This window comes from Sander vitreus, chromosome 13, assembly GCF_031162955.1.
Source record: "Sander vitreus isolate 19-12246 chromosome 13, sanVit1, whole genome shotgun sequence".
Classification (NCBI taxonomy): domain Eukaryota; kingdom Metazoa; phylum Chordata; class Actinopteri; order Perciformes; family Percidae; genus Sander; species Sander vitreus.
The window spans coordinates 13777006-13802334 of NC_135867.1; the positions used below are offsets into that span (position 1 = coordinate 13777006).

The 25329-nt window shown below is 40.3% G+C and overlaps 2 protein-coding genes and 1 non-coding gene across 4 annotated transcripts; 1 reads left to right on the plus strand and 2 right to left on the minus strand.

Moving 5' to 3' along the window:
• On the minus strand, window positions 1-4430 carry hmgb1a (high mobility group box 1a). The gene is made up of 5 exons (XM_078265842.1): window positions 4322-4430; window positions 1903-2071; window positions 1567-1715; window positions 1243-1417; window positions 1-690 (listed from the first exon to the last, which is right to left on the minus strand). The coding sequence occupies exons 2-5, from the start codon at window positions 2047-2049 to the stop codon at window positions 535-537; spliced, it is 627 nt and encodes a 208-aa protein (XP_078121968.1). The 5' UTR covers window positions 2050-2071; window positions 4322-4430; the 3' UTR covers window positions 1-534.
• A 3457-nt stretch (window positions 4431-7887) lies between these two features.
• uspl1 (ubiquitin specific peptidase like 1) lies at window positions 7888-23696 on the plus strand. 2 transcript variants are annotated; one of them, XM_078265654.1, is made up of 10 exons: window positions 7888-8040; window positions 8242-8269; window positions 8970-9126; window positions 9913-10035; window positions 10351-11311; window positions 12015-12125; window positions 16128-16257; window positions 17775-17900; window positions 19026-19186; window positions 21452-23696. In XM_078265654.1, the coding sequence occupies exons 3-10, from the start codon at window positions 9001-9003 to the stop codon at window positions 23221-23223; spliced, it is 3510 nt and encodes a 1169-aa protein (XP_078121780.1). In that variant the 5' UTR covers window positions 7888-8040; window positions 8242-8269; window positions 8970-9000; the 3' UTR covers window positions 23224-23696. The 2 variants fall into 2 exon arrangements, with proteins under 2 accessions (XP_078121780.1, XP_078121779.1); XM_078265653.1 differs by lacking the exon at window positions 8242-8269.
• A 1391-nt stretch (window positions 23697-25087) lies between these two features.
• trnae-uuc (transfer RNA glutamic acid (anticodon UUC)) lies at window positions 25088-25159 on the minus strand. The gene has a single exon. It is a non-coding gene; the product is annotated as a tRNA-Glu (tRNA).
• Window positions 25160-25329: the final 170 nt, after the last annotated feature.

The window sequence follows — 25329 nt, forward strand, 5'->3', positions numbered from 1 at the left end:
AAAAAAAAAATGTTTATTGACATCAGAAGCAATTTAAATTTCAACAAGGCGTTTTCTTTTCTTATTCTTGCTATTACAGTGGTACATAAAGATCAGTAAAACAACTGTGATACGTCAATTTTGATAACATGTCATTTGAAATAAAAACACACAAGGAAAAGAAAAAAAAGAAAGAAGAAGAAACACTCAGATCTAACTCAAAGTTTTTTTTATGTGCTGTGCACCTCTAGCTAGGGTAAATACTGTAAGCCCACCCCTTTACACTGTACCAGGCAAGATAGTGGTCTAGGAACTATCACTGAAAAAATAAGACTGGCAGAAAGATACAGACACAGTACTTGCGTAGTGTCAACTATACAAAAAGGAGAAAAAAAACTGTACAGCATAAAAACAACCGATATACACAGCCTTTTTTGTTGTTTTTTTTCCTACCCCTTGGATACTAACATATTTTCTTTCAATAAGTGAAGTGTGTACAAGGGGGTTAAATGCTTTATAAACAAGAAAATGACCACTACATATGTCACTCTGCATCTACTCGTCATCATCATCATCATAGTCATCCTCCTCATCATCATCATCGTCATCATCGTCATCTTCCACCTTCTTCTCTACCTTGGCCGGGGCTTTTGCTGCTGCTGGACCGCCACTACCGCCCGTTTTGCCCTTAGCGCGATATGCTGCGACGTCCTGCGATGGAGGAATGACATTTTATTTAACTAATACAGAGACCCATACAGTCATTTCTAATGATAGCTCACAAGTGAGAGTCTATAGCTGTGTTTCCATTCAATTGTCAAGTGAAAAAAAGAAACGTGAATTAGGTGCATTTATCATCAACTGGTTTGGAGCGAATGAACTCGACTACAGCGTAGTTTGGTCAGAGGCTACGCATGGCTGTAACATGCCAGAAAACGGAGTAGAAGAAGTAGAGGTTGCTAATCGGAAACAAAACATCGCATTGGCCATCTAACCACAAAATGAAGGTCTTAAGGAATTTGGTTCAATTGAGCAAGTTTTGTCCTGTGAGTTACATGTTCGCTATATTAGAACTTATGGCAAAGGAGTTTTCATATTCCAATTGGCGAATCAATTATTTTCCGACGAAGTAAAAGCATAAAAATTGAGGAAGGGTTATTAAGTTTTGCAGTTTGCATTCAGCTTTTCTAATGCGATACAAAATGTGCATCAAAATAGGTGAATGGAAACACGACTTAATACAACAGATCACCATGTCTTTACCTTCTCATACTTCTCCTTCAGTTTAGCTGCCTTTTTCTCAAAGGGCTGCTTGTCCTCCAAAGCGGTGCCATTCCACATCTCACCCAACCTCTTGGCAACATCTCCAATGGACAGACCAGGGGTCTCGCCTTTCACCTTAGGGCGAAACTCTGAGCAAAAGATGAAGAAGGCAGATCTGGAAAAAAAAAAAAATAATTGCTTGTTATTAATACAATGTAAATGTGCTTCATACTGTTCAGCTGCTCGTGATTCAATTTTTTTTTTGAATTTGAACAGTTTTTGTTTCAAGAGCAAATAAATTAACTGTTGACTTCCAGTACTTACGGGGGTCTCTTGGGGGCATTGGGGTCCTTGTACTTCTTCTTCTTGCCTTTTCCCTGGGCTGGAACAAAGTTCATCATCTCCTTCTCATAGCGTACCTTGTCCAGCTTGGCCAGATCCTCAAATTTGCCCTTCTCCTTGCCAGACATCAGCTGAAAACAAAGAGGTTACTTGCTGATGGTACTGTGTGGGCATCTTGAGAGCAACTAGTCAAGTAAAATGACCAAACATCCTGCACCTGAATTATCTTGATGCACAGCAATGATTCCAATCTCAAGAATAAAATTTGAAATTTAAGAAACAGACAAGTTTATTTATACAGTTTATCATCCATCCTACCTTCCATCGCTCAGAGCACTTCTTGGAGAACTCCGCAAAGTTAACCGAAGCTTCGGGGTGTTTCTTCTTGTGCTCCTCCCGACAGGTCTGGACAAAATATGCATAGGAGGACATCTTGCCCCTTGGCTTTCCTGCCTCTCTCACCATCTTGACAGCTTGACAGCAGTATCTAAAAACAAAGGTTTAGAATTAGCTTACATGAACAGATGGACAACTGGCTGGGGTGTTGTGTTAAATGGTCCAAATTCTGTATCCTAAAAGCTTTATAGACGAAAAAAAAAAAAAAGTCTATTTTTATTTTTTTTAAATAAATAAGCGTATTAATTATATCTTAAATCCATAATTCTAAATATACATTGTATAGTAGGTGAGATGTACCTGCCTAGCATGTCATAACAATGGACACTTTTTATTTCTCTCTATTGACCACTAGTATTGATACGCTACCTAGGTGACCCGCCCTCCCAGCTGTCAAACTGCACTAAGTTAGGACCCGTTAAAAACAGTTATTATGAAATAAAGCCGCACGGCACAGACTGGGCTAATGCGATGAGAATGAGTTTATTTATTGAAGTAATCTGCGCAGTGGACTTTAAATAAAACGCAGTGGTCAACTCCCATGTGGTGGTTTAAAAATGGCTAAACACATCGCTAAGGATTCAAGAATACAAAACACAAACAATTAAAATAAATATATTTTTCAGTGCAACGATCCACTTTTCGGTCCGTATCACTTTCACGTGAAAACTGCAAAAGTTCCCCAAGTGCAACTGCATAACATACACCTTAGCCCTCTGTGTGACTTTAACAGTGGACCTGGCTCTTAAGACAAAATGACAACAACAAAAAAAAAAACCTAAAACCTCATATGCAATATTAATATGACTTCTGGAGACACCCTGTTTCATTAATGTTCATGTTTCATCAAACAAATAACTTTGACACAAAAAAGACACAAATTTTACATAAAGGCGTATTTATTGAATATAACACTTAAAAACTGCGATTCAATGTAATTTGATAATCTTATTTTATCAGTCTTCATTTTCTCTTAATCTAGAAATAATTCCACAAGATTTGCGAATAGTGTTTAAAACTGCTCAATTTTCCCTATACATGTTCCTATTAAATGCTACTGTAACTCCCCGTTAAGCTGTGTCGACCGAAGTAGTAATGGCGCATAGGCTTTCGTTGAGGAAAAGGAGGTCAACAACGACAGCAATATTTCTTCTTCCATTTTGTGAGAATGCCTTCTTCATGAAAGAAAGTCCCCATCAAATGTCTCCTCCCGCCCTTCAGTTCGCTTTGCAACACGACAAATATGTCTGGAAAGCCGGCGATCTTGACAAAATATTTCCCCGATTGATTCCTATTGCACTAGCCGGTTTGTATAGTAATACATTGGGTCTGTGCTGTGTCTATGAGCGGGCTGTGCTACTGCCTTGGTTTCTATGAGCTCCTAATGGCCGCTCGTCTTCATCCACTAACATGGAGAATATGGCTCCTTCTCTTTGTGTCAACGCACAGCCATTGCACTGCATGCAATAGAGGGCAGAGCGACCGCGGCGACCACTTAATTTCAACCCCCGATTAAAAGGTTTTAAAAGCATCGGAAAAATCTCGCAATGGCGTCGTTCTAATCACGAAAGATTGAACTTTATTTTGCCGTCGTTACATTTTATAGTTACGGGCTTGTTTCTCTAGAAAACACGGTTAGAAAAAGTTGAACTCAACTGCGCCTCTGTCACTAGCTTCCCATTTGCCTCGCTGCCTTGCCTCCTATGCGAATACAGTCAGCCATTACAGTAAAGCGCAGATCGTGAGGTAATTTTTTCGCCGTCTTCTCGGGCGAATTATGACAAACAAACATATGACCATGTATACTTTAAGACGGTCTTTCTTTTTCCTATGTTTTTATAAATTTGAATTTGTATCAAAACCCCGGACACTTCCCAGTCTTCACATGACAGGCGTTCAGCTTCGCAATGCACTGCAATGGCTAGCAAACGGCGAGTCTTCTACCATTGTCGCTAACCGTGTTGTCCGCTATACATTCCTGAATTTTTACGCGATATCTATTGTTTGATTTGGCTCCATTTTGTATAAATGATACGACAGTAATATACAAAATTATTAGCATTTACCAAAATCAACGTTTTTCGTCGAATTTTGTCAAGGTTAATATTCATTTCTTCTTTTTTATAGAGCGTCTGGTCCACACTCCCAGGTAGGGCAATGTAACGTTACCTACTTAGCGCCGCTATTTTGTTGTTTTTTGACGTTTCACCGCAATCAAATAATTTACAAACAGTAACAGGTTTCGCATTCGATCATAGAAAACACATAAGCAAGATATGTATAAATGTTATCTTCATTATCATCATTACGAACACTTAACATTTCGGAATGTGATACTTACCTAGGGACTATCACTGGATCTCAATGCTCTGCAATGGCTGTGTGTGAGGGAACACAGGGCGATACGCAGTGTCTTCAGTCTTCAGCTCTCTAACATTACTCTCGGCGGGGCTCTCACGCCATTGGCCGGCTCCCAGTCTGGCGCTCATCCGATTGGACAGAGGCTTTTCATTGTCCTAATAGAAGACGAGGTTCCATTGGCTTCCTTTTGTGAAACGTCACTGAAGTTTTCTGAGGCGCGTGGATACAAAAATATTCCTGTCCCAGCATGCTGAAGCTGGTAGTAGTGTAGTGTGTTTGCCATAGTATTGAATTCACTACGTTGAGCACAGTGTACAGTAGGCAAGTTAAATGAATGAGACAACGTGGAGCGCTTGTAGTCAGTGAACGAGTCAGCTGTAAAATGTTGTGCGATTGTGTTAGATGGACTGTTCCCCTCTTCATCAACCGGCTCCATACATTCTCCTCAATGCACGTGATCTTATTTGCAAATTATGACTTAATAAATGCATAAAGTGAACTTCGCTTATTCACGTGTAAAATATAGCAGACGCGTTTTCTCATCCCATACGGGATAGTTAATCACTGGAGATGACATTTTAAATGATTTGGCTCCGAGTTAGAATGAAAACACAATAACGATTCAGTTAATGGCCTCCTTCTGATATAAGTCGCGATTTTCATTTCCAGGCCATTATTGAGGAAAACGTCAATACGCTAACTATACCACACTTTGTTTTAGTCTTTCCGACAAGTATAGCATACATAATTACTTTTAGCTGGCACTGTGCACAGTGCTACGTTTGCTTCTAGCCTGTGTTCTAATATACAGTATGCATGTATCAGCAGGCATCACATCATGATAAATACATTACATATGTATATACTAGGCCTTGAGATTAATTGTTTTTATATTTTCCCAGGACAATATGCCTTTTAGTCAACTTTGTATAGGCTTCATATACAGTAGCTGATTGAAATATGATAGTGTGCTCATCCCTAATTAAAACTAATGAGATCAAAGAGTCAACATTAGTGAAGAAAGCAGTTTATAGTTAGAAGGAAGTCATTTGGCAATAATTTAGGGCTACAGAATGTTTTATTATCTTTTATAACAATTAGACAGAGTGACATATTGCTTGCAGGCCTGTTGTTTTGCAATAATATATTCAAATTTGCCAATTGCAGTTCCCATAGAAATAACAGGTCCGTATGATAGCATAGCAGTAGGCTTTTCACTCCCAACCCCAGATGCATTGTTCTGTGCAATGAAATGGTTAAAACCCTAAATATAACAATATATTTAAATTGAAAAAAGACAATAGTGAGAATCCATTCATTTTAATGCAACCCATTGTTTCCAGCCATATTATATAAACAGATCAGGGCTTTTACAACAGTTCATGGATTAGACTTTTTTATGAAATTACATGTTGGACCAGATTAAAAACTAATATTTTACTTAACACTAACAAAATCCTCCTTTTTGATAATTTTATACAGATTTGCATACATTATTTATACTAGATATCTTATCTCATAAGGTTTTCACAGTTGTTCCACCTGTTTTGCTCTCATATGTATCTTCATGTAATTCAACAACACTATAAAGCTACATTTTGTTGTGCTGCTGTTGAACAATTTGGCTCATTAGCTCAGTCAAGAGATGTCAAGAGGTCATACGATTGTGTATTTGCTTGTTTGTCTGATCAACAAAAGGTTGCATAGATATTAATTTTGCTGTGCACATTCGTGCTATTCAAAGAAACTACTGTGATGTGTTTGATGACCCTGTGACCTTGCTCTAGCGCCACCATCGGACAAAGATTAGAATTGATTTAATGAGTGTTTTCTTCTTTAACTGTCGTTATCTCCGGACCCGTAATGTGTACGGTCACTACACTTGCTGTGCACTAATTGAACATATCCTAACTAGGGGCAATAACTTACATTTTAAACACATATAAACAGAAGAGAAAAGGGCGTGCATTGAGCAAGCAGCCTGCAAAAAATTCAGTGAAAGGGGCCTTTCTCAAGATGACTTGCTTATTTCACCCAAAGTGGAGATAATGCAATTATCTGACTTCTGATAAATGCTTGTCTGTGTGTTTAAATGTGATGGTGGAGGGTGGGGTGCTAAAATAAAGCAAATGTCCATGTTCATTATGATTTGCAGCATATGCTCACTGAAGGTAATATTATAATCATACATTCTGAAGAAATTATTAATTGTTTTTATGCATTGTTCTATATGCATTTAATGAATAGTCTAATAAATATCCTTCTGCTTAGCAGCTAATAAAGAAACAAAGAAAAATGGCTGACACAGAGTTTATTCTTATCCTTGAATTAAGAATGGGAAGGGTGAACTGATTCCAAATGCCAATCACAACCCAGACTCAGGCCACATGTCTGCCTGTGATGCTGCCTGTCTGTGTCTCATTTTGCATCAGAAGATGCCACGGCAGAAAGCTATGAGGCTAGGAGGCGGCCGGTTTATGCATTTTAATGAGCACTCCCTGGGAAAGAAATGCAAATTAATTTTGTCATCAAGAGGAAAATAGAGGACAGGAGAGCAGCAGATACAGGAGGGGCTTAAGGGAGGAGGGCACATGCAAGAGGCGGGATTGGGTTGAGGAATACGTGTGTGTACGTCTGTAAATGTGTATGTGGGTTGGGGGAGTACAAGAGCAGATCAGGAGGTGTGAGACTTGGACTGTATTATATTATAATACCAGAGTGATGGGGATGTAATCCCCATCACATCCCCACCTAACCAACTCCACCCTTTTACCTCGCTTTTTTATAAAACTAGATAAGTAAACTACAGACTTAATGAAGGATAAGTGTATACTAGTATTTCAAAACAGAAGTATCTCAGGTCACTTATTGCTGCAAGTACATCTGAAATAGAACAGAAAAGTAGGCTAATCAGTTTCAATTTTGACAATCAATCCATCAATTTGTTAAATGTGAAAGGTTTCTTGCTCTTCTGTTTCATATCAGTTTAAAATATACCAGTTCTGCTGTTTCCAATTAACTCAATCTAAACCAGTTTAATGATTATCTATTAACAAGCAGGCTTACTACTACTACTGCTACTACTACTAGGCTACTATTAAAATAGTAGTAACAATAATAATAATAATAATAGTCATAATATCGTTGAAAAATGAGATTGAAAATTAGAATTGCAATTGAATTTACGTATTTTAAGACTACTTTTAAGTAGTTTATATTTCACTGATAAAAACATGGCATTCACGATTCATATTTCCCTTCTAAAATTATGCTTTAAAAGACAAGAAATAATTATGCTAATTGCCTCGACCTATTGCTATATATGATAATTAATAACGAGATTAAATGCAGCATATCTTTTATCGCGTCCGTGTTCATGTACACCGATTAATCCCCGTCTCATGGGCAGGGCTTTACAAACCTACAGTAGCCTACCAACATGAACAATAACTTGAGCGCAGTCCATTGCAGTTTCCTTGAAGTACCAAGTGGGGGCCAGCGGAACCATTGTCAGTCAGAGGGGGAAGACAAAGACCGCTGCACAACCGGTAGCGATCTGAACACAACGTTTCTAACACGAACTGGCAAAGGGATGCACATGGACTCACTCAGCATGCAGGGATTAACAAATACAACTCTGTGCGGATGAATTTCGCGGATCAGCATCGTAATATAAAATATAATTTAAATTTGGTGTCGGTACGTATACGTTTTTATTCACGAAAGCTGAAAATGAGACCAACGACTGAAATGAATGCCCGGCTTAGGCTAATATGTTAGCATGCTAGCCGCCAGGTGCAGAGGCTGATAGTTTAATGTTAGCTAGTTAGTGCATGTAACGTTAGGGTTGTCAATGGACTTAAAATTGAGTGAATAATGTAACTTTATTTGCCTTTGCAGATGCATCTTAACATTTTGCCCTTAAAACGTACGTATATTACAAGTGTGCTTTTCAACAGTTACACCCATAGACTCCTGTTCTTAATCATAGGTGGTGCCTACAAACATCTTTCTATAGGAGAGGGATAGGAAAACAGCTTTGGTCCTGGATTATTTCCTCTAATATCGTTGATATTAGCATAAACTGTTGATGTAACATACGTAACGTTAATCCTAAACTACATTACAACTACATTTGGACCAAAACGTTTTTGAACAAACGTAGAGTAGGGGTAGACAGTATGAATACAATCTTGTACCATAATATAACGTTGTAGTGGTATACGTGCAGTTTAGTGTCCCGAATTTTCTTCCCAAAAACTGAGTGTCCCAAATGATGAGGGTCTTATTTGAGACAGGTTGCCCTAACCATAACCCAAACACCTGTTAAACAGGTGGTTTAGCAGGTTCATAATTAAGGACATTGTATGGGGAATTTGGGACACTAAACTGCACGTATACCTATTTTTTTTTATTTTTTTTTAGCATTGCCTCAAATATAACGAGCTATTAAAGTGAGTTATCACTGTATAAACAATATAGAAAAGCTTGGTTTACAGATTTCTATAGTCTCACGGTATGTATAATCTTATGTTCTTACTCTAAAATAGAGTGCATTTGCATTTACCTCTATAACTTGTAAGCATTGAGTAACATTGCCCTATGTGGTGCTGTATTGTTCTCTTCAGCTCCTTTGGAGGTGAGCCAGGTTGCAGTGACATGGTAATATGTTTTGAATGGCACCGGACAGCTGTGGACCAGAAGAGCAGCAGTGGTTTACCAATGACTGGTGAAGACACTGGTTTGGGGGCTTTGGCCTCACCACTGGTGGGGTATTTGGGAAAAGTCAGTAGAGCTCATGTTTTCCTCTAACTGTTGTCACTTGCGCAAAGCTGAATTATATTTGAAAAATACTGTGACTGGGCAGTACCATTCCAAATGAAAGAAACAAAACACAAATGGAAATCTTTGGTAGTAAAAGGCGAAAGTTTTTGGTTGGCTTGAAGCATATAATGATGTGTGGAATCAAAGATTGTTATATTATGTACGTTATGAGAAACTGTGTACTACATAGAAAAGTTACTTTGTATATGTACTTGACACCTACTGATATTGCTAAAAATTTGCTCCACATTCATCCTGACTAAACTGTCACTTACACTGACATTGACGAGCAGAAACCCGAGGCTAAAGTTTAGAAAGGAAAAAGACAAACACTAAAACCTAACAATTACTTTCAGCAGTTCTTACTCTTGTATGTTCCACTTCTGCAAGGTAAATCAAGTAAAACCTTCCTAAAGTCTTTGGTTACTCGAATGCATGTGTACAGATGAGTATTTAAATGTGTTTGGAAGAATCTAATAATGAATGCTGCTGACAGCGGTGGAGAGATGGAGATGCTAAAAAGTGGCAGCGAAGGTGGTAGGAAAAAATCCATTCATCTGATGAAAATGTATATAGGTTAAAATTTAAGTTTGCATGAATGGCGACATTTTTTTTTGCCTAGCTTTGTATGTTTTTCACCTGTTTGATAACTTGGGTTTAAATATATAAAAAAAAATAGTGAAACAACTCCGCCTTTTGTTTGGAGGTCAGTGATCTTTATTAATACCACGTCATGTTTTTTTAAAGGTTCAGCAAAGAGCTGCTTCACTGGAGTATTGTCCCTGGTGTACTTCGAAGGGCTTGACCTATGTTCTGCGCTCTTTCCGCATCAACCTCCAGGAGTCAATCACGCTCTGCACAAACCCACAGGTAAGGCCCGGTTTACATAGCCTGCAGCGGCCCTCAGGCTGGCTGGGGAAAAACGCATTATTTTGAATGGGCTAGTGTGTTTGGGCTGCGCATGGGGGGGTGCCGGGGGAATAAACGGCAGCAGCCTGCGGCAAAAGAAGATGACAGATACAACTTTTGGAGAAACATGACAGGGCGACACAAAAGTGCAAATGGACCATTTAGTTGACACTCCCATCGCCGCACAACCCTGCGGCACACACACACACAGATGAACAATGTTTCATGTCTTTTTTGCTATGTGCCATGCTAACCTTTCTGTATCCATTCCCATAGTGCCTCTTCCCTCTTGTCAGCCGGTCCTTGGAGGATGTTTTGGCGAGCTTGGCTCCTGTGGAGCCCACTGTCGGGGAAAAAAGAAAACATCCCTTTGCACTGGAAAAGGAAGAGCTGATTAGACCCGAACACAAACGCCTGCGATCAAGTGAACTTGACAGTCTTGGGCCTCAAAGTATTACAGACGCACTTATCAGCCAAGTAGAACATGGTGCTGTAAACGTTGTCAGCAGTGGCCAACATGCAGCACCCAAGACAGACGGTGGAAAGGTAAATGGATACAGGGATTCTCCAGTTACAGAGACAACAGGACGGGAGTCACTACACAAGGATTATGCTTTGGACCAGGAACCAGAGAATGCTGCCTGTAGAGATACTTTTGTATCTCCTACATGCATGACACCAGCTGGACAACTGCAGTGCTCATCAGAAGCCTTGTTAACCTCTGATGGGGATGAGCCTGAGCTTTCTCCTCACCATGGTGCTCTTGGTACATCAGAGGATGACTTCAAGCACGTGGTGAGTTCTCCTGAGGTGCTGAACAGACGCTGCCCTCTGGACTCCAGTCAGTCCTTTTTCACAAATGGGGACATGTATTCGACTGAAATGAATATTCCATCGCCACAGCACAACGAACAAGCAGCAAGGACGGAACAGAAATCGCTGTCTGCGGACATCACCACATGTAAGGACATAGGAGGCTTTAAGTCAGCAACTGAGGGTTTGTCCACTACCACGATAACGGAGTCGGAGAAGCTTGTATCTGTTCCGAATCGGCTTTTCTGGAGGAACAGCGACAACCTGTGTTGGCTGGACTCGCTGCTTGTTGCTTTGGTAAACTGTAAGAGTTTGAGAAAGTGTAAACATAAAGATGAGCCTCAGCGGTCATCCGTCTGGCAGCTGATGACAGGATATGAAGACATTTGTACTGCCATCCAAATCCATCAACAGACTGGCAGGGGTAAGTTAAACAGATAATCTACAGTATGTGAGTGTAATATCATTGCAACAGTCTGTGTGGTATTTTTTTAAATTTGTAGTAGTGCATCTACAATCAACAGAACGTTAGTAATATTTAATATCCTCTATGCTTCTGTTGTTCTTGTTTGTAAAAATACACTAATCTTAAAATGCCACTTAAACTGCTAAGTCACCTATATTTTCCTCTTTTTCTGCACCTCTTGTGGTATCTAGTCATGCAGATTGTTGTCGTTTGAGGTTTTAAGATAATCATCACTGAGATTGCTTCTTCTGCCTCAATATAATGGATGTACTTGTACTGAAACAAAACATTGAGCATTGAAATATAGCAATATGACTTTCCTCCATTGTATTGGGATGGTAGCAGAAGTTTGACAGGTTATCAATATTTGGGCACAAGTGAAACAGTCTGCCTTTCTAGATACCACAAGGGTTAATTGAGAACATGTTATGGATTTGGTTTTTTGTGATTTTGGTGAACTGACCCTGATGTGTTCGCATGAAAATATTTCGGATGAGCACAAATATCTTAGTGCCGTCTGACTGTAATAATGCTTCCATCAGTAAAAAAAAAAAGAAGGCAAATCCTATTGACTAAAAAACATTTTAAGTTAATTTACTGATGAAACATTTTTGTTTTAATAATATAATGCAATGCATTTATGTGTGTTGTTTCTGTTTAGATGGTATTGTGAGGGTGCCTAATCAAGTGCTGCAAAAGGCCAATGCAGACCTGCACAGTCTCAGGATGTCAGTCTTCAAACTACTGCAGCCCAAGCTGCATTGCAAACTGGGTAAGCGCAGACACTGAAGACACACCATCTGCACCAGCCAAGCTGAAATAAATTTAAGTATAGGAAAGTGATGTTTTTGGACATTCTTAGTTGGTGTCTGTCTCCACTGACCCACACCACCGAGAGGCAATTCAAGACCTTTAACATTAGGTACGGGTTCAGGCCAATGCCAGTCAAAAAGTGGTCTGAACAAATCTGTGAGTAGGTATCAGGAGATGATACTACCGCTCAGAAATGTGTTAAGACATGCATTCTGAATGGATATGCGCCATTCGCCGTGTGCACTATTTAAAATGGGTTTCTATTGGATGCGACGAGAAAGGCAAACTTCACTTATTGAGTGCTACTGCATCGTTCTTTTCTTAACCTTTTTTTTCTTCTCAACTTATACTTCTTTCATGCGATAATGACCAGGGCCGGACTAGGTTTATCTGACCCTTGTTTAACTCTTCTCTTTTAACAATTCAAGTAGAGATGTACCGATACCAGTGTCGGTATCGGCTCCGATACTGCCTAAAACACTGGTATCGGTATCGGGAAGTACTGGAGTTTATGCACCGATCCGATACCACGTAATAAAGCCCTAAAGAAAAAATACGTTAAAGTAGTTTATTTATGTTCTTTTTCCGTTATAACTGACTGTCAAACTGCAGAATAAAAGAAAGTTCTGTGGCATTCATGTTTCACAAAGAGTTTAACCTGAGCCAGACCGACAACAAAGTTAGAAATAATATCACATCCATACAGGGATAGTAGTATACAGTTCTTAAAACATAATAAAATATATGACACGCTGGTATCGGATCGGTACTCGGTATCGGCCGATACGCAAGTTCAGGTATCGGTATCGGGAAGCAAAAAATGGTATCGGACCATCTCTAGATTCAAGCGACCTGGCTCACAACCCGGGAGCGATGCAAACCAACTACCTCACGTGCCGGAAATGGGTAGGGGGGTTTTCGTCATATTCAGGAAACGGCTAATGTTGTTGCATACTTCAGTCAGCTGGACACCACCAGAACTAGTGTTTTCAGGGATGCAGACACATCAGGGGGGGAAAAGGTGACGATGCGATCCCACTAGAGGGGTCCAGGGGCGTGCCCCAAAACCTGCAAGTCGGGCAGGCAAAACGCTGCTTCTGAAGCGCTCCCGGTGTGGTATGATGCACGGCAGAGAACGAAACAAAACCACGGCGCAGCCCTGGTTTTGTGCTTAAATTCGTCATTGAACAGTAGGCTCTCTGCCTACAATAAGCGAAGAGAGAGCGAAACGAGCTGTGAAAGATGAGCTGAGAGCTTTTTTTCCTGATTGTTTTACAGTGATTACGTTCTAAGACCCAAATAAACAGTCAACATCAGTTATTCAACGGATGATTTTTCTGGAGACTGGTGCAGTTAAATTTTTCTCCTCTGCATTTCATTCATTGCAGGTACAGCATTAAACAAGGAAGTATGCTACTCTAGTATCAATTTATGACCATTTTAGGACGAGAGAACCGTTTTCTCTTATTTGATAATATTAAAAATAAAGTTAGGCGTTGATGTCGGCTTCCCGACTTGTTTTAAAAAAAAAAAAAGGAAAAAAAAGAGTCGCGTGAGAGAGCACATACAAACAGGCTTGGAGGAAAACGACACGCTGACCGATTCAGTGATTTTAGCTGAGCTAGACCAGAGAATATTCAGTTAAAACTGATCTGTGATGCTGTTTTGCCCTCATTGTTCTCTGTGAAGTTTGCTGGAAGTTATGTAATGTAACCATGGTGCACTGAGTGAGCACTGCGCTGGTGCTCACCAAAATTGCTACATCGTTTGTTTTTTATCATTAGCCGGTCAGATGGTAACTTAGGAGGCAATTTGGCCTTGTGTGCTCTGATAAATGTGGCATGCAGTTAATGAAGTTTTTGTGAGTACTCAACTCCTGGCTTTGCTTTGGAAGAAGAAAGTAACGGGAGTAACAGTAAATGAGTGCTGTACAGTGGATCTTATCATGTGGGTTTCGAAAAGTAATGATAAATATTTGGAAGTATTTAAAGAAACTTAAAGCAAACACCGGCGCACGCACCAGACGCCAGCCACCACGTCTTCTGTTTACTGATAGACAGCGTTTACACAGGCTCTGACACACTTACCGCACTCCGTGTCCGCGATGTTGTACCGATGTTGATGATCTGTGCATTGTCGTGTAGATGCACATGCAGCCACTTTCCTGAAACCGCTTGCCGGACTGACGCAAGTCCACAGAGGCCCGCGGCGTGTATGTCCGAGTCTGTCTCCAGCGCCTCCACCTGCAGGTTGTCAGCTTTGTCTGCCTGGTAAACTCTCGGATGGCCGGTTTAACTCGCCGGTCCTCATCAATAGTCACGTAGCTCTCCGCAAGCAGAAAAAAGAGGAGCTTAAAACGCAACTTGCTGGTTCAAAGTTAGGACTGACAAGATAATTAGCAGTTAAGAAATAGGCTTGGCCTGTGGATTTTTTTCATCTACCTACCAACTTGGCCGGTGAGTCAAAAAGTTAATTTCGGACACTGGTTCCATTACCTTGTAGGGCTACAATTTTTTTTAAATAGGGAAATTTGTTTGTACTGTTCAGAAAAATAGTCTTAAAGCTATAGTGCGTAACTATTTTATATTCTTCAACGTCCGTTACATTCAAGCCATTGCCAAATGAGACTATCAACTCCACAAAGCTCTCTCTATATTCCTCAATATGGCTGTTAGTGTCGTCCAGCGACTTTCGCGCACAGAAGCTCAAGTGAAGATAATTAGCTCCTTTTTTTTAATTTTTTTTATTTATTTTTTTTTATTTAACCCTCTGTGTCCCCTTGGCTAAGTAGCAACTGTGTGGAGGAGTGGTGGGAGTGGGGCACAATCACGAAAGGCTTGCCTCATGTTGATTCAACGACAGTGTTGTTGTCATTACTTAGAATTCCTCATGGGGGCGACAGAAACTACGCACTATAGCTTTAAGAGAATTATAGATATAATAAGATTGTCGATCGTGATCCAGCCTGGAAAAAAATTGTGATATGATCTTTTTTCATTCATATTGCCCACTCCTAGGTTAATATTAAAATTAGACATTGGTCTGCTGAGGCCAATTTTTGGATTCAATTTCATGAATTTATACTTTTCATTTGAGGTGCGAGAAGCAAGAACAGACTCTCCCACACAGCTGTAGAGAGATTTGTAGAAGTTAATAAATATAAAGAAATCAAATATTTCTTTGAACTGTATCTCTGGAGCCACCAGGACTGATAGGAAACCAGTGTTCATTCAGGAAGGAACAATATGCAAATTGTACTAAGCTACAGTACTGTGAACATGAAGAGATTTCTGAGCAAACGTTTTTCAAACTCGCCAACAAAGTGCTCCCAGGGTCCCTCAACCCTTCTGTTCATGAATATTAGATTTAATGTTGCCTAATGCCACTTTTTGGCCAAATAGATTACAGCGACAAAAAATAAGTATATAAAGGAGTAGTCCTTCACATCACAGCTTTTGCACAATGTGAAAGGCCCATGTTAGATTTTCAAAGTGCTTAATTATTTTTTTGTTTTTTTCCACCTTGGTGTATTGTGCTTTAGGTATTTGGCAGGAATCCCTGTTTAGAATCCATGGCAAGAGTTAATCTTGAAATTTCAAAACAGCCATTATCACCTGATAACAAAAAGTGGCAGGTTTGGACATGCAAACCTTGGATTTTCCTGGCTTTATATGAACATGGGAAAACTTGCTTTGTGGCTGTCACTCTTTCGATACTGAAAATACAAAGGGATGGGCAAGGATAGTGAGGGGGTAACACAATGCAGATAGTTTGGATACAGGCAGAAGAGAAACACTATTCATTTTCAGGCGTGCGGACACGTGATCTCCAAAATTTGGCCCATATCTCACCCACAGATTGAATTCTTTAGAACTACCTGGAAGTGGAGTGTGTAACCGCAGCTCCTGTCAGCACTCGCACCTGTGACGATGCTCTAACTGCTGCATGTTTGTACTTTCAGGTCAGAGGGAAACTCCGGTATTTGCCTTTCCGCTTCTGCTACAGATGGACTCTTGGGTGGAGCCTCTCTTCCAGTCGACCTTTTACTGGGAGTTCAAGTGCAGTGAATGCAAAACTACCACGAAAGAAAGGTGGGTGATACAATACTACATATTTTACTTGACTAACTAGAGTGTTTGTCTGTTTGAAACTTGCTTTAGAGATTGAATGCTCAGAGAAAGTAAGCATGCTGGGAACTAATACACCTCTGCCTCAGGTTTGTTTGGGGAAGGGAATATATAGATTAATGAATCACTGAAGACAAGTTGGTATACATTCCTTGTAATAAGTAGCTTTTTTTTCTCAAATCTCTTTGCACTTTGACTCATTTATCAACAAGTGATTGTGAATAGTCTCCACAATACAGGCCTAAAACTCTCAGTTCATTCTAGAGTCCGGATCGGGCCGAAATTTTCTGTTCGAGCCCGGGCCGGGTTCGGTCACGGTTCTGTCGGACGCGGGCCGGGCTCGAACAGAAAGCCCGACAGGCATTAAGATATTTATGTCCGAGCACAGTTAAAATCTCGGTTTTTTTTCTCATACTAATGACACATGTACGTTTGTTTGTGTGGAAAGCCCGCTTTTATTAAGCAACTATAGGAAGGCATTCGGAAATGTCAACAGATGAGCGCATCAGCGCACACGGGACAACAAGCACACGTTAATAAGCTGTTTAATTTAAAATGTTCAATGTGTTAACCTTCACTGCTTGCTTCGATTCCGACCGTGATCAGAAAACCAGGGGAGACTCGTTACCTCCAGGGCCGACGTTATAAAATGAATAACGTCGGGGTTAAAATCCTGTTTCTGGTGAGCAATTGAATGAACTTGGCTTTCAGTCTGGGGTTCATGTCGGACACCGCACACACTGTGTACAAAACTTAAACGTATTCCACCAACTCTGCTCCGGTCGCATCTACACGTCTGCTTCCTCTTTCTCTATCTCTCTTCTGCCCACTTTACACACGAAATGAGCTCTCTTAAAGGAGCCGCAGCACCATTTTACAACAAATGCCTTATCGCGCTGATGTGACCAAGCCCGACCCGAACCCGACCATAATTTCTAAATATCTGTCCGAACCCGGCCCGGCCCGTCGGGCTCAGTTCAGGTATCCATGCCTTAGTTCATTCAGTTTTGGTGATTAGCGACAGGTTTGATGGAGAAAAGAAAACATGTCCAGTAAAGCCATTTCACACCTGTACAGAACAGTGCATGGTCATGTTTTGGTAATATGATATGAAATTATGCTACCAAAAGTCAATTGTGATCGTATAATGGCTGTGCCAACTTACCCCCTCAGTTGTGGTAGTGAGAACTAAACGATTTTGGGAGAATAAAGTGTAGGGCTGCAGCTCTCATTTTATAACTAATTTTTCTGTCAATAATTAGTTCAACAAATTTTGTTTCCCAGATGGTACCATAACCAAATCAATAGATGATACAAGTTTAACTGGGCGTCATTATATGTTGGTATCCCAGATACTACAACTAATATTCATTGTTGACATGTAAACACCACATTGTTAGGAAAATATAATTATTTTCTAATACATGCTCCTCTTGTGAAACTGTATAAATCCTAAATGTATGTTACACTGCTCTTTTCAGGGTTGTGAATACTCTCCCCACCTTCACAAATGTTTTGCCTGATTGGCGCCCTCTGGATGCAGTCCACTTGGCCCCGTGCAACGTGTGTGGCCAGAAGAATCAGAGGAGGACTATGATGCTGGAGAGGTAATAATCACCTTTAGTTTTAAAGTTGTTGGATATTAGCAGAAGCTTTATGATGACCAGCCTTTTTGAAGAGTGAGAGAGTGTGTGTGTGTGTGTGTGTGTGTGTGTGTGTGTGTGTGTGTGAGACACTGTTTGAATTTGCTTCAAATCAGACCACCATTTTCCAAGCAATTACATCCACTGTTAGGGAATGGTTATATTGTAGTTGTTGAAGCACGGGGTAAATGAATTACTACTAACAAAGGATGTCCTTTTTAAAGCTTTAGTACATAACTTTTTGATAATTGTCAACGTCCGTTACATTCAAGCCATTGCCAAATGAGTTGCTACAAAGCTAATTAAGACTGTACACTCCACACAACTCTCTCTGGATTTCTCAGTATGGCTATGTTCAGAAGATTCTGTCGTCTGGTGACCTCTTCTGAAGAGTCCATGTTTTTTTAATCCTCCATGTCCTCCTTACATACTAGCAACTGCGTGGAGGAGGGGGGGGGGGCTGTGCGCGATCACGGAAGGCTTGTATCATGTGGACGCGCCGACAGTGTTGTTGTCATTACTTAGAAATCCTCATGGGGAAGACAGAAACTACGCACTATAGCTTTAACAAACTATTAGCTATTGAATGATTATATATGGGGCGAAGTTGCTTTCCCATAGTCTTCAGATAATAACAAAGTCAAATGTATGATTATAAAAATACGAACATTTATTACCAAGTCCTGTGCAAGATTACAAAAAATGTCTCTATGGTAAATGGAGAAAAGCTATGTGCCGCCACAGCTACACAAAAAATTAACTAATTATTTTTGACTGTCCACCTACAGGTGTTAAGCCAAAGCACTCACTGTCTCTGTCTTAAAGTGGTTGTAACTTATTCCTGGTGTGAATTACCTTTACCTATTAATTATTACTCAACATTCAACAATTTTCTGAAATGAAAAGATAAAGCTGTAGTTTTGCAATGTCCACAATTGAATATTAAGCGTAACCATCTTATAGTAGAACATGTAGTCTGATAATAACACGTCTGTACATTAGCAGGAATGACAAGATGATATTTAGAGAGTCCTTTTCAAGACTTTTCAATCCGTTTAGTTTTTTACTTTTGCTTTGTGTTTTGTTTAGTGTGCCTCCGGTGTTTGAGCTGCACTTTGTAGAAGGGCTTCCTGACAACGATGTCAGAATCTACGCCTTCACCTTCAAGGGGAAACGCTACTCCATCACCACTGTCATACAGTACAACCATCAACTTAAACACTTTGTCACCTGGATTTGTAATTCTGATGGTAGGTATTCTGTTATAGTTTTATTACTTGTTTTCACTGATATAACGTGTGATCGGTATCTTTACTGTTGAAATGTAGGTACATTAATTAGCTTGCAATGGCAGCCTGGTTTGCATGATTAGATATACATTTTAAAATATGTTTAATTGGACGCCCAGACAGCTCAGTTGGTAGAGCGAGTGCCCACATATAGAGGTTTACTCCTCGACGCAGTGGGACCGGGTTCGACTCCGACCTGCGGCCCTTTGCTGCTTGTCGTTCCGCCTCTCTCTCCCCTGTCATGTCTTCAGCTGTCAAAATAAAGGCCGAAAATAAATAATCTTTTAAGAAAAAGAAAAAAATATGTTTAATTACTAGGGGTGTACATCTGTCCCTTATAGGACGATCCGATACGTATCTAGATACATGGGCTGCGATACAGTTCAGGGACGATACATTTTAATATGAAACGATTCAGTTCGGTTCAATGTTGGTGCGATACACTGAGATACGATTCAATCTGATAGACACAGTTAATTTTTGTTTAATTTACACACATTCATTTCCCATTATAAATGAAAATAAGCCAATTCTATAAAGCAAGCCTACCTTCAAATAAATATGTATTTTGTAGAAGGGACCAGGGAATAGGAAAGCTAGGACGTGCTAATAGTATACGCTGTAACTTATATTTAATTAGTGAGCCACTCCTAACCAAATCACATCCGCTGGATGTTAAATGAAACCGCCTCCTTGCTGCTGTAATCTGAGAGACAGAAACTCAAATATAGGTCCACGTTACACAGCCACTGCGAGTACTCCAATTAATATTGTTCATATACAGTATTACATGGGTATGTGAGCACAATAATACTGTTTTGAGCGTTAGCGTGCGGCTAGCAAACTTTTATGCTAATATAACTAAGCATCTTAGAACATATAAATGTCAATATAAACTTAACACACCCAAATGCATATCTGTATACATTTATACCAGTCTACTCACATGTTTATGAACACGCACACATGGATGGATGACTCACAGACCGCAGCTAGTACAATTTACAATATCCACGATGTATTACTCGCAATGCTCTTTGAACAGCGTTGCGCGCACCGCAGCAGTTTCGTTGAATTGACAGCAATGCTTCAGTCAGCCGATTTGTGACGTTAGAACCGGGCCATTGGTTAAATCTTGGTCCCTTTAGACTGACGCAGGGGTCCATGTATCGATGTAGCCATATTTGTGATAATACAACCGGATACCAATTCGTATCGGTGAATCTTTACACCCCTATTAATTACTTTACCATCTTGAGTGATATCTGGTTGTGGAATGAGGAGACTTGAAAGATGACCGATTCAGATGTCTTCAGAGTAGATGCAGCTTTCTTTTGAACACACGTTACTGGGAGATGCATGCAGTTCAGCATTCAAAACCATCTCAACATCCATGGTGACTTTCTACTGTATTTAGCCTTCTTTTTCTGCTTACGTCCGGTATTCTGGTTACATATTTTAAATAACCTTCTCCTAACATGGTTATGAACAATATGTCTATCCCGCCACTCTGGTGTCCAACTCGGCTATCTTACTGTAGGCAGAGGTCAAAGGTGAACAGATGAACGTACACCAGATGTCTACCCATGTCCACCTGTCATCCTGTCTCACTGCATTCTTCATTCAAGTCACTTGTGCACAGTACAGTACATTTAAAGTCAAACAATAAAAGGATTATGATAATTAACACACAATTTATACATTGTCATTAAACACAAGCACACATGAATTCCAATCCCAACAATAAGAGCATGCCATTTATTACAATATTTTTACATGGAAAACTGAGCTGAATCAGAACAGTTTTTTGTCTGCTTCTCTGTATTGAGCTGTAAGCTACTCTGCACTTGGTGTGAAAGTAAAACACCTTAGCTCATAGTTCAGTCACATGAAGGTTGATATTTTTATTCCTCTACATAGTAGTTTGCCAACAGCACATTCTAGTGGTGAATTCATGCAATGTTAAACTACAGAAGACTCCAGCCATTTAGTCCGTTTCATTGTCATTTATAGAACATGCTTTATGTGGCTTGTCAGCTACGTTTATTTTTATTTTATTTTTACCAATATTTTCTTATTGTTCTGCATTATGTTTTGCAATTTCTGTGTTCTTTTCTATGTGCTACTGCTGTTTTTGCGCCTGTAAATGGGATTACTACTCTCAGTGAGGCATTTTCCTACTGTTTAATAGATTTAACAGTGTATTGTCGTACTTGTTCCTTACAGGATCATGGCTGGAATATGACGACTTGAAACATCCAAACTGTAAGAGCTACCAAAAGCTCCCGGTCCCTGCTCAGGAGATGCACGTCATCTTCTGGGAAGTGGAGGAGGATAAAGAGCCTTGTGCCTGTTCTCCCTCCAGCACATTTCCTGAATCTCCCCCATCTCAAAATGAGATGAACCCCAGTCAAGGTGACAAAGACTTAACAGCAGAAGAACTGTTGGCTTGCACTCCTGATCAGTCTCTATTCGCGTCTTACAACGACACTGCTGACATCGTCTGTGCACTCTCACTGTCCGAAGACAGCAGCAACATCCTAGACACAACAGTCACAGCCGGTGTTGATACATCGATAGGTTCCACAACGCTGCTCGATGCCTTCGAGGGTCTTTCCCATAATGACATCATAACACTCACACTGGTGGAAATAAAAGAAGAGAAAGAAATGCAGCCTTTAAAGGACAACGAACAAACGGATGATTTTAGTGTTCCCAGCAGGAATGAAACACCAGACAGCTCCTCCGCTGCAATAGGTAGTGAAATGTCTCACGGCCCTGATGTTGAGGTCCCCACCACCTACACGTCATCTGATTCTGCGAATGGCTCGTCTAGTGATCCTACGTTTGTGCCTGGTGGCAAGAGAGGGCGAGGGAGACGAGTCGGCAGAGGCAAAACAGTTGGCAGACAAATGGTTAAAAAGGCAGCCGTGCCAAAAGCAGCTCCGAATATTTCACCTGAATCTTCTGAGCCGTCCGAAGTGATCAGTAGCAAACTTGAGACTACTACTGCTGCTGCTGCTGCTGCTCAGGATGACACGCCACCTGTTGAAACTACACAGCAAGTGTCCCCCGTGTCTTCTACAGATACCTCATCCCTGTCCACTAGTCAGAAGAGTCCCACAATGCCGCCTCAGAATGCCCGCTGGTCCTTCCTGCTCAGCAAACACCCACTGAACCACGTTCACAAGACGATTGCCAAGCTCACCCCCAACACCTCGGTCACACAAGTAAAGTCCACTCCTCCTGCTCACTCTACGCCCAACCCTGTGAGAAGACAGCAGACTTCTGATAGATTCTTCCATAAACCACAGCTCAGGACAGAGGAGAGTGAAGGTCTCCCACTTAAAGCTGCAGAAATGTACGGTGGATTCGCTGCAAAGAGCTCAAACACCCCAAGTCCAGTCCCATCTCCTGCACTTCTCAATGGTAAATCAAAGCCGTTTCTACCCATAATTGGTAACCACCAGAAATCCCTAAAGGACACTACAGTGGTGTCTGGTACATCACTTCCTATGCCTGGAGGAAAGCTCCCTGAAATATCCTCCTCAAAGAAACCTAGCAGCCAGTCCTCGAAGCTTCCTCTGGGTCTCAGCGACACCGAAGCCCTCAGGTACAAGCTGATAAAGAAACTAAAGGCAAAGAAGAAGAAGCTCGCCAAGCTGAATGAAATGTTGGGTCAGCAGGGCTCCCCTAACACGGTCACCTCCAGCACCTACGACGGCTCCATCTGCGACGACTTCCTCTCGGACCTTCTCTCGCCAGCAACGACAGCCAGCCACCTTTCACCAGACAGCAGCGGCTTTCTTGAGATGCTTGCCAACGGGCAAGATGGAGTTGACCAGTTGGACTGTGGGGTCAGTGTTGTCGCTGCTGTGTCGCAGATGAATGCACCCAACACTGAAAACTTCCTGGACGAGTTTCTCTCGCAGGCTGTGGCTGAAAGACCAACTGAGATGGAGGCCGAGGCACTCAATGCACTTGAACTTTTTATTTGAGCTGGGGGGTCTGCAAGCTCCAAGCACAGATAACCTTGACAAACCTTATTCTAAACCTCATCTATCACTCAGAAATGTCAGTTTTGAGCCACCTGTTCCACATGAAGATACATTTTACAAGTTTAAAGTAATCTGTGTACTTATGTTGCTATTCATTTCCATGGTTTATTAGTTTATCTACATGTTATGGATGACATTTGTAAAGTTTGGCACTTTGTAGTGTAAATATTGTATGTAACTGGGTTGTATGAAGCAATCAAATTTACAACCAAATCTGTTTGTTTGCTCGGTTTTGGTATTTTGACAAATTACTTGAAAGTTCTCATTCAACAATTTTTAAGCGTCATTTAATAAATGCTTTAGATGACTCTAGTATGTTTGTTTTATTTGTTATATTTTTTGTTGTATTATGAAATTTAGGAAAACGTGCAATGTTTTGTTTCAGCTTCCACAGTAAAATGTTTATATTTTCAGGTTGTTTGAAGTCATTCAGGTACCTAGTTATTTGTGAGTCACAATTTTGCACATATTACCAACTTCTAACAATGCTTCCAAATTAAAAATACCCACCAGCATTAGGCTGTACTGTAGCTAAGAGCAAAACTGTTAGTTATTTGATTTGATTCTGATGTCTATGGTACGTTCAGACATCAAACATGCATTGATTATTCTTTACCACTTCCATAATATGTTGATATCGGTAATAACATGATGAGAAGCATAATATACAAAATAAAGTTGGCATTTTTAGGCAATTGAGTGACAGACTTTTGAAATCAAAGAAAAAATACATTTTTATGGTACAATGGAACATTCATGTCAGTACAGAAATTAAAACGAAATCCAATAAATCAGGTAATGTGGCGGTAAATATGTAGCTACATTACAACCTTAAAGAAAAATAGGTAATTGAAATCTTCCTTTTCATTGTTGGCAGGTAAACTTGATGATGAACATGATCTTTAGAATAATATACTTTTTTTTGACTATGACAAGAGTAAAGTTTTTATTACAATTACAATTATTTAAAGAAAGGCAACATCAAAAAGAAAGGTCTTCAGCCTTGATTTAAAAGAAGTGAGAGTTGCAGCGGACCTGCAGTTTTCTGGGAGTTTGTTCCAGATATGTGGAGCATAAAAACTGAACGCTGCTTCCCCCTGTTTAGTTCTGACTCTGGGGACAACAAGCAGACCTGTCCCAGACGACCTGAGAGGTCTGGGTGGGTCATAGTGTAGCAGCAGATCAGAATATATATTTTGGCCCTAAACCGTTTAGTGATTTATAAACCAGGGAGACCTGTAAAGACACTGTTACAGTAGTCAAGTCTACTGAAAATAAAAGCATGGACAAGTTTTTCCAAATCCTGCTGAGACATAAGTCTTTTACCCCTTGATATATTCTTAAGGTGATAATAGGCTGACTTTGTAATTGTCTTAATGTGGCTGTTAAAATTCAGGTCTAAGTCCATGACTACACCAAGATTTCTGGCTTTGTCTGTTGTTTTTAACATTGTCGTTTGAAGCTGAGTACGATGCAAGGCGATGCAAATTTGTATATGTGCGTGCAATCTCTCACACAAACACAGAGGAAGTAGCAGGCTTGTTTGCAACTCTCTGTATTAAGCCAGAGCATCATTTACATAAAGAGGAAGCCATAAACTTGATGATGAACATGATCTTTAGAATAATATACTTTTTTTTGACTATGACAAGAGTAAAGTTGCACCTAATCTAATTTATATTCAGGTGTTTGGTATTTGTTTGTCACAGCCAGGTGACAAACAAATATAAAAGGGGGTCTTCTAATTCAACCTGTGTTTGCCACGCCTCACATCAGGTTGTATTTAAATGAATCAAAAGGGACGTTCCCATACCGGGAGTCGAACCCGGGCCGCCTGGGTGAAAACCAGGAATCCTAACCGCTAGACCATATGGGACATGCCGTGGAATTGGCTTGAAAGCATATATACACATCTAATCATCTTTACGAGGTTGTGAATATACGGTTGGTTTTACAAGTCTCTTGTACTGTTTACATTACGGCTATCACGTTTACTTAGCTTTCAGTTTGATCATTCGAATTAAAGAGCTATCATACATTAATGAA

Bases quoted from the DNA above. Each gene is read 5' to 3' on its own strand.
- hmgb1a (XM_078265842.1), bottom strand. From the start codon at position 2,049: ATGGTGAGAGAGGCAGGAAAGCCAAGGGGCAAGATGTCCTCCTATGCA. The intron at 1,716-1,902 runs GTAGGATGGATG...CTTTGTTTTCAG, and splicing joins AGTGCTCTGAGCGATGGAAG to CTGATGTCTGGCAAGGAGAA. The intron at 691-1,242 runs GTAAAGACATGG...CCTCCATCGCAG, and splicing joins TGAAGGAGAAGTATGAGAAG to GACGTCGCAGCATATCGCGC.
- uspl1 (XM_078265654.1), top strand. From the start codon at position 9,001: ATGGTAATATGTTTTGAATGGCACCGGACAGCTGTGGACCAGAAGAGC. The intron at 10,036-10,350 runs GTAAGGCCCGGT...CCATTCCCATAG, and splicing joins CGCTCTGCACAAACCCACAG to TGCCTCTTCCCTCTTGTCAG. The intron at 17,901-19,025 runs GTAATAATCACC...TGTTTTGTTTAG, and splicing joins AGGACTATGATGCTGGAGAG to TGTGCCTCCGGTGTTTGAGC.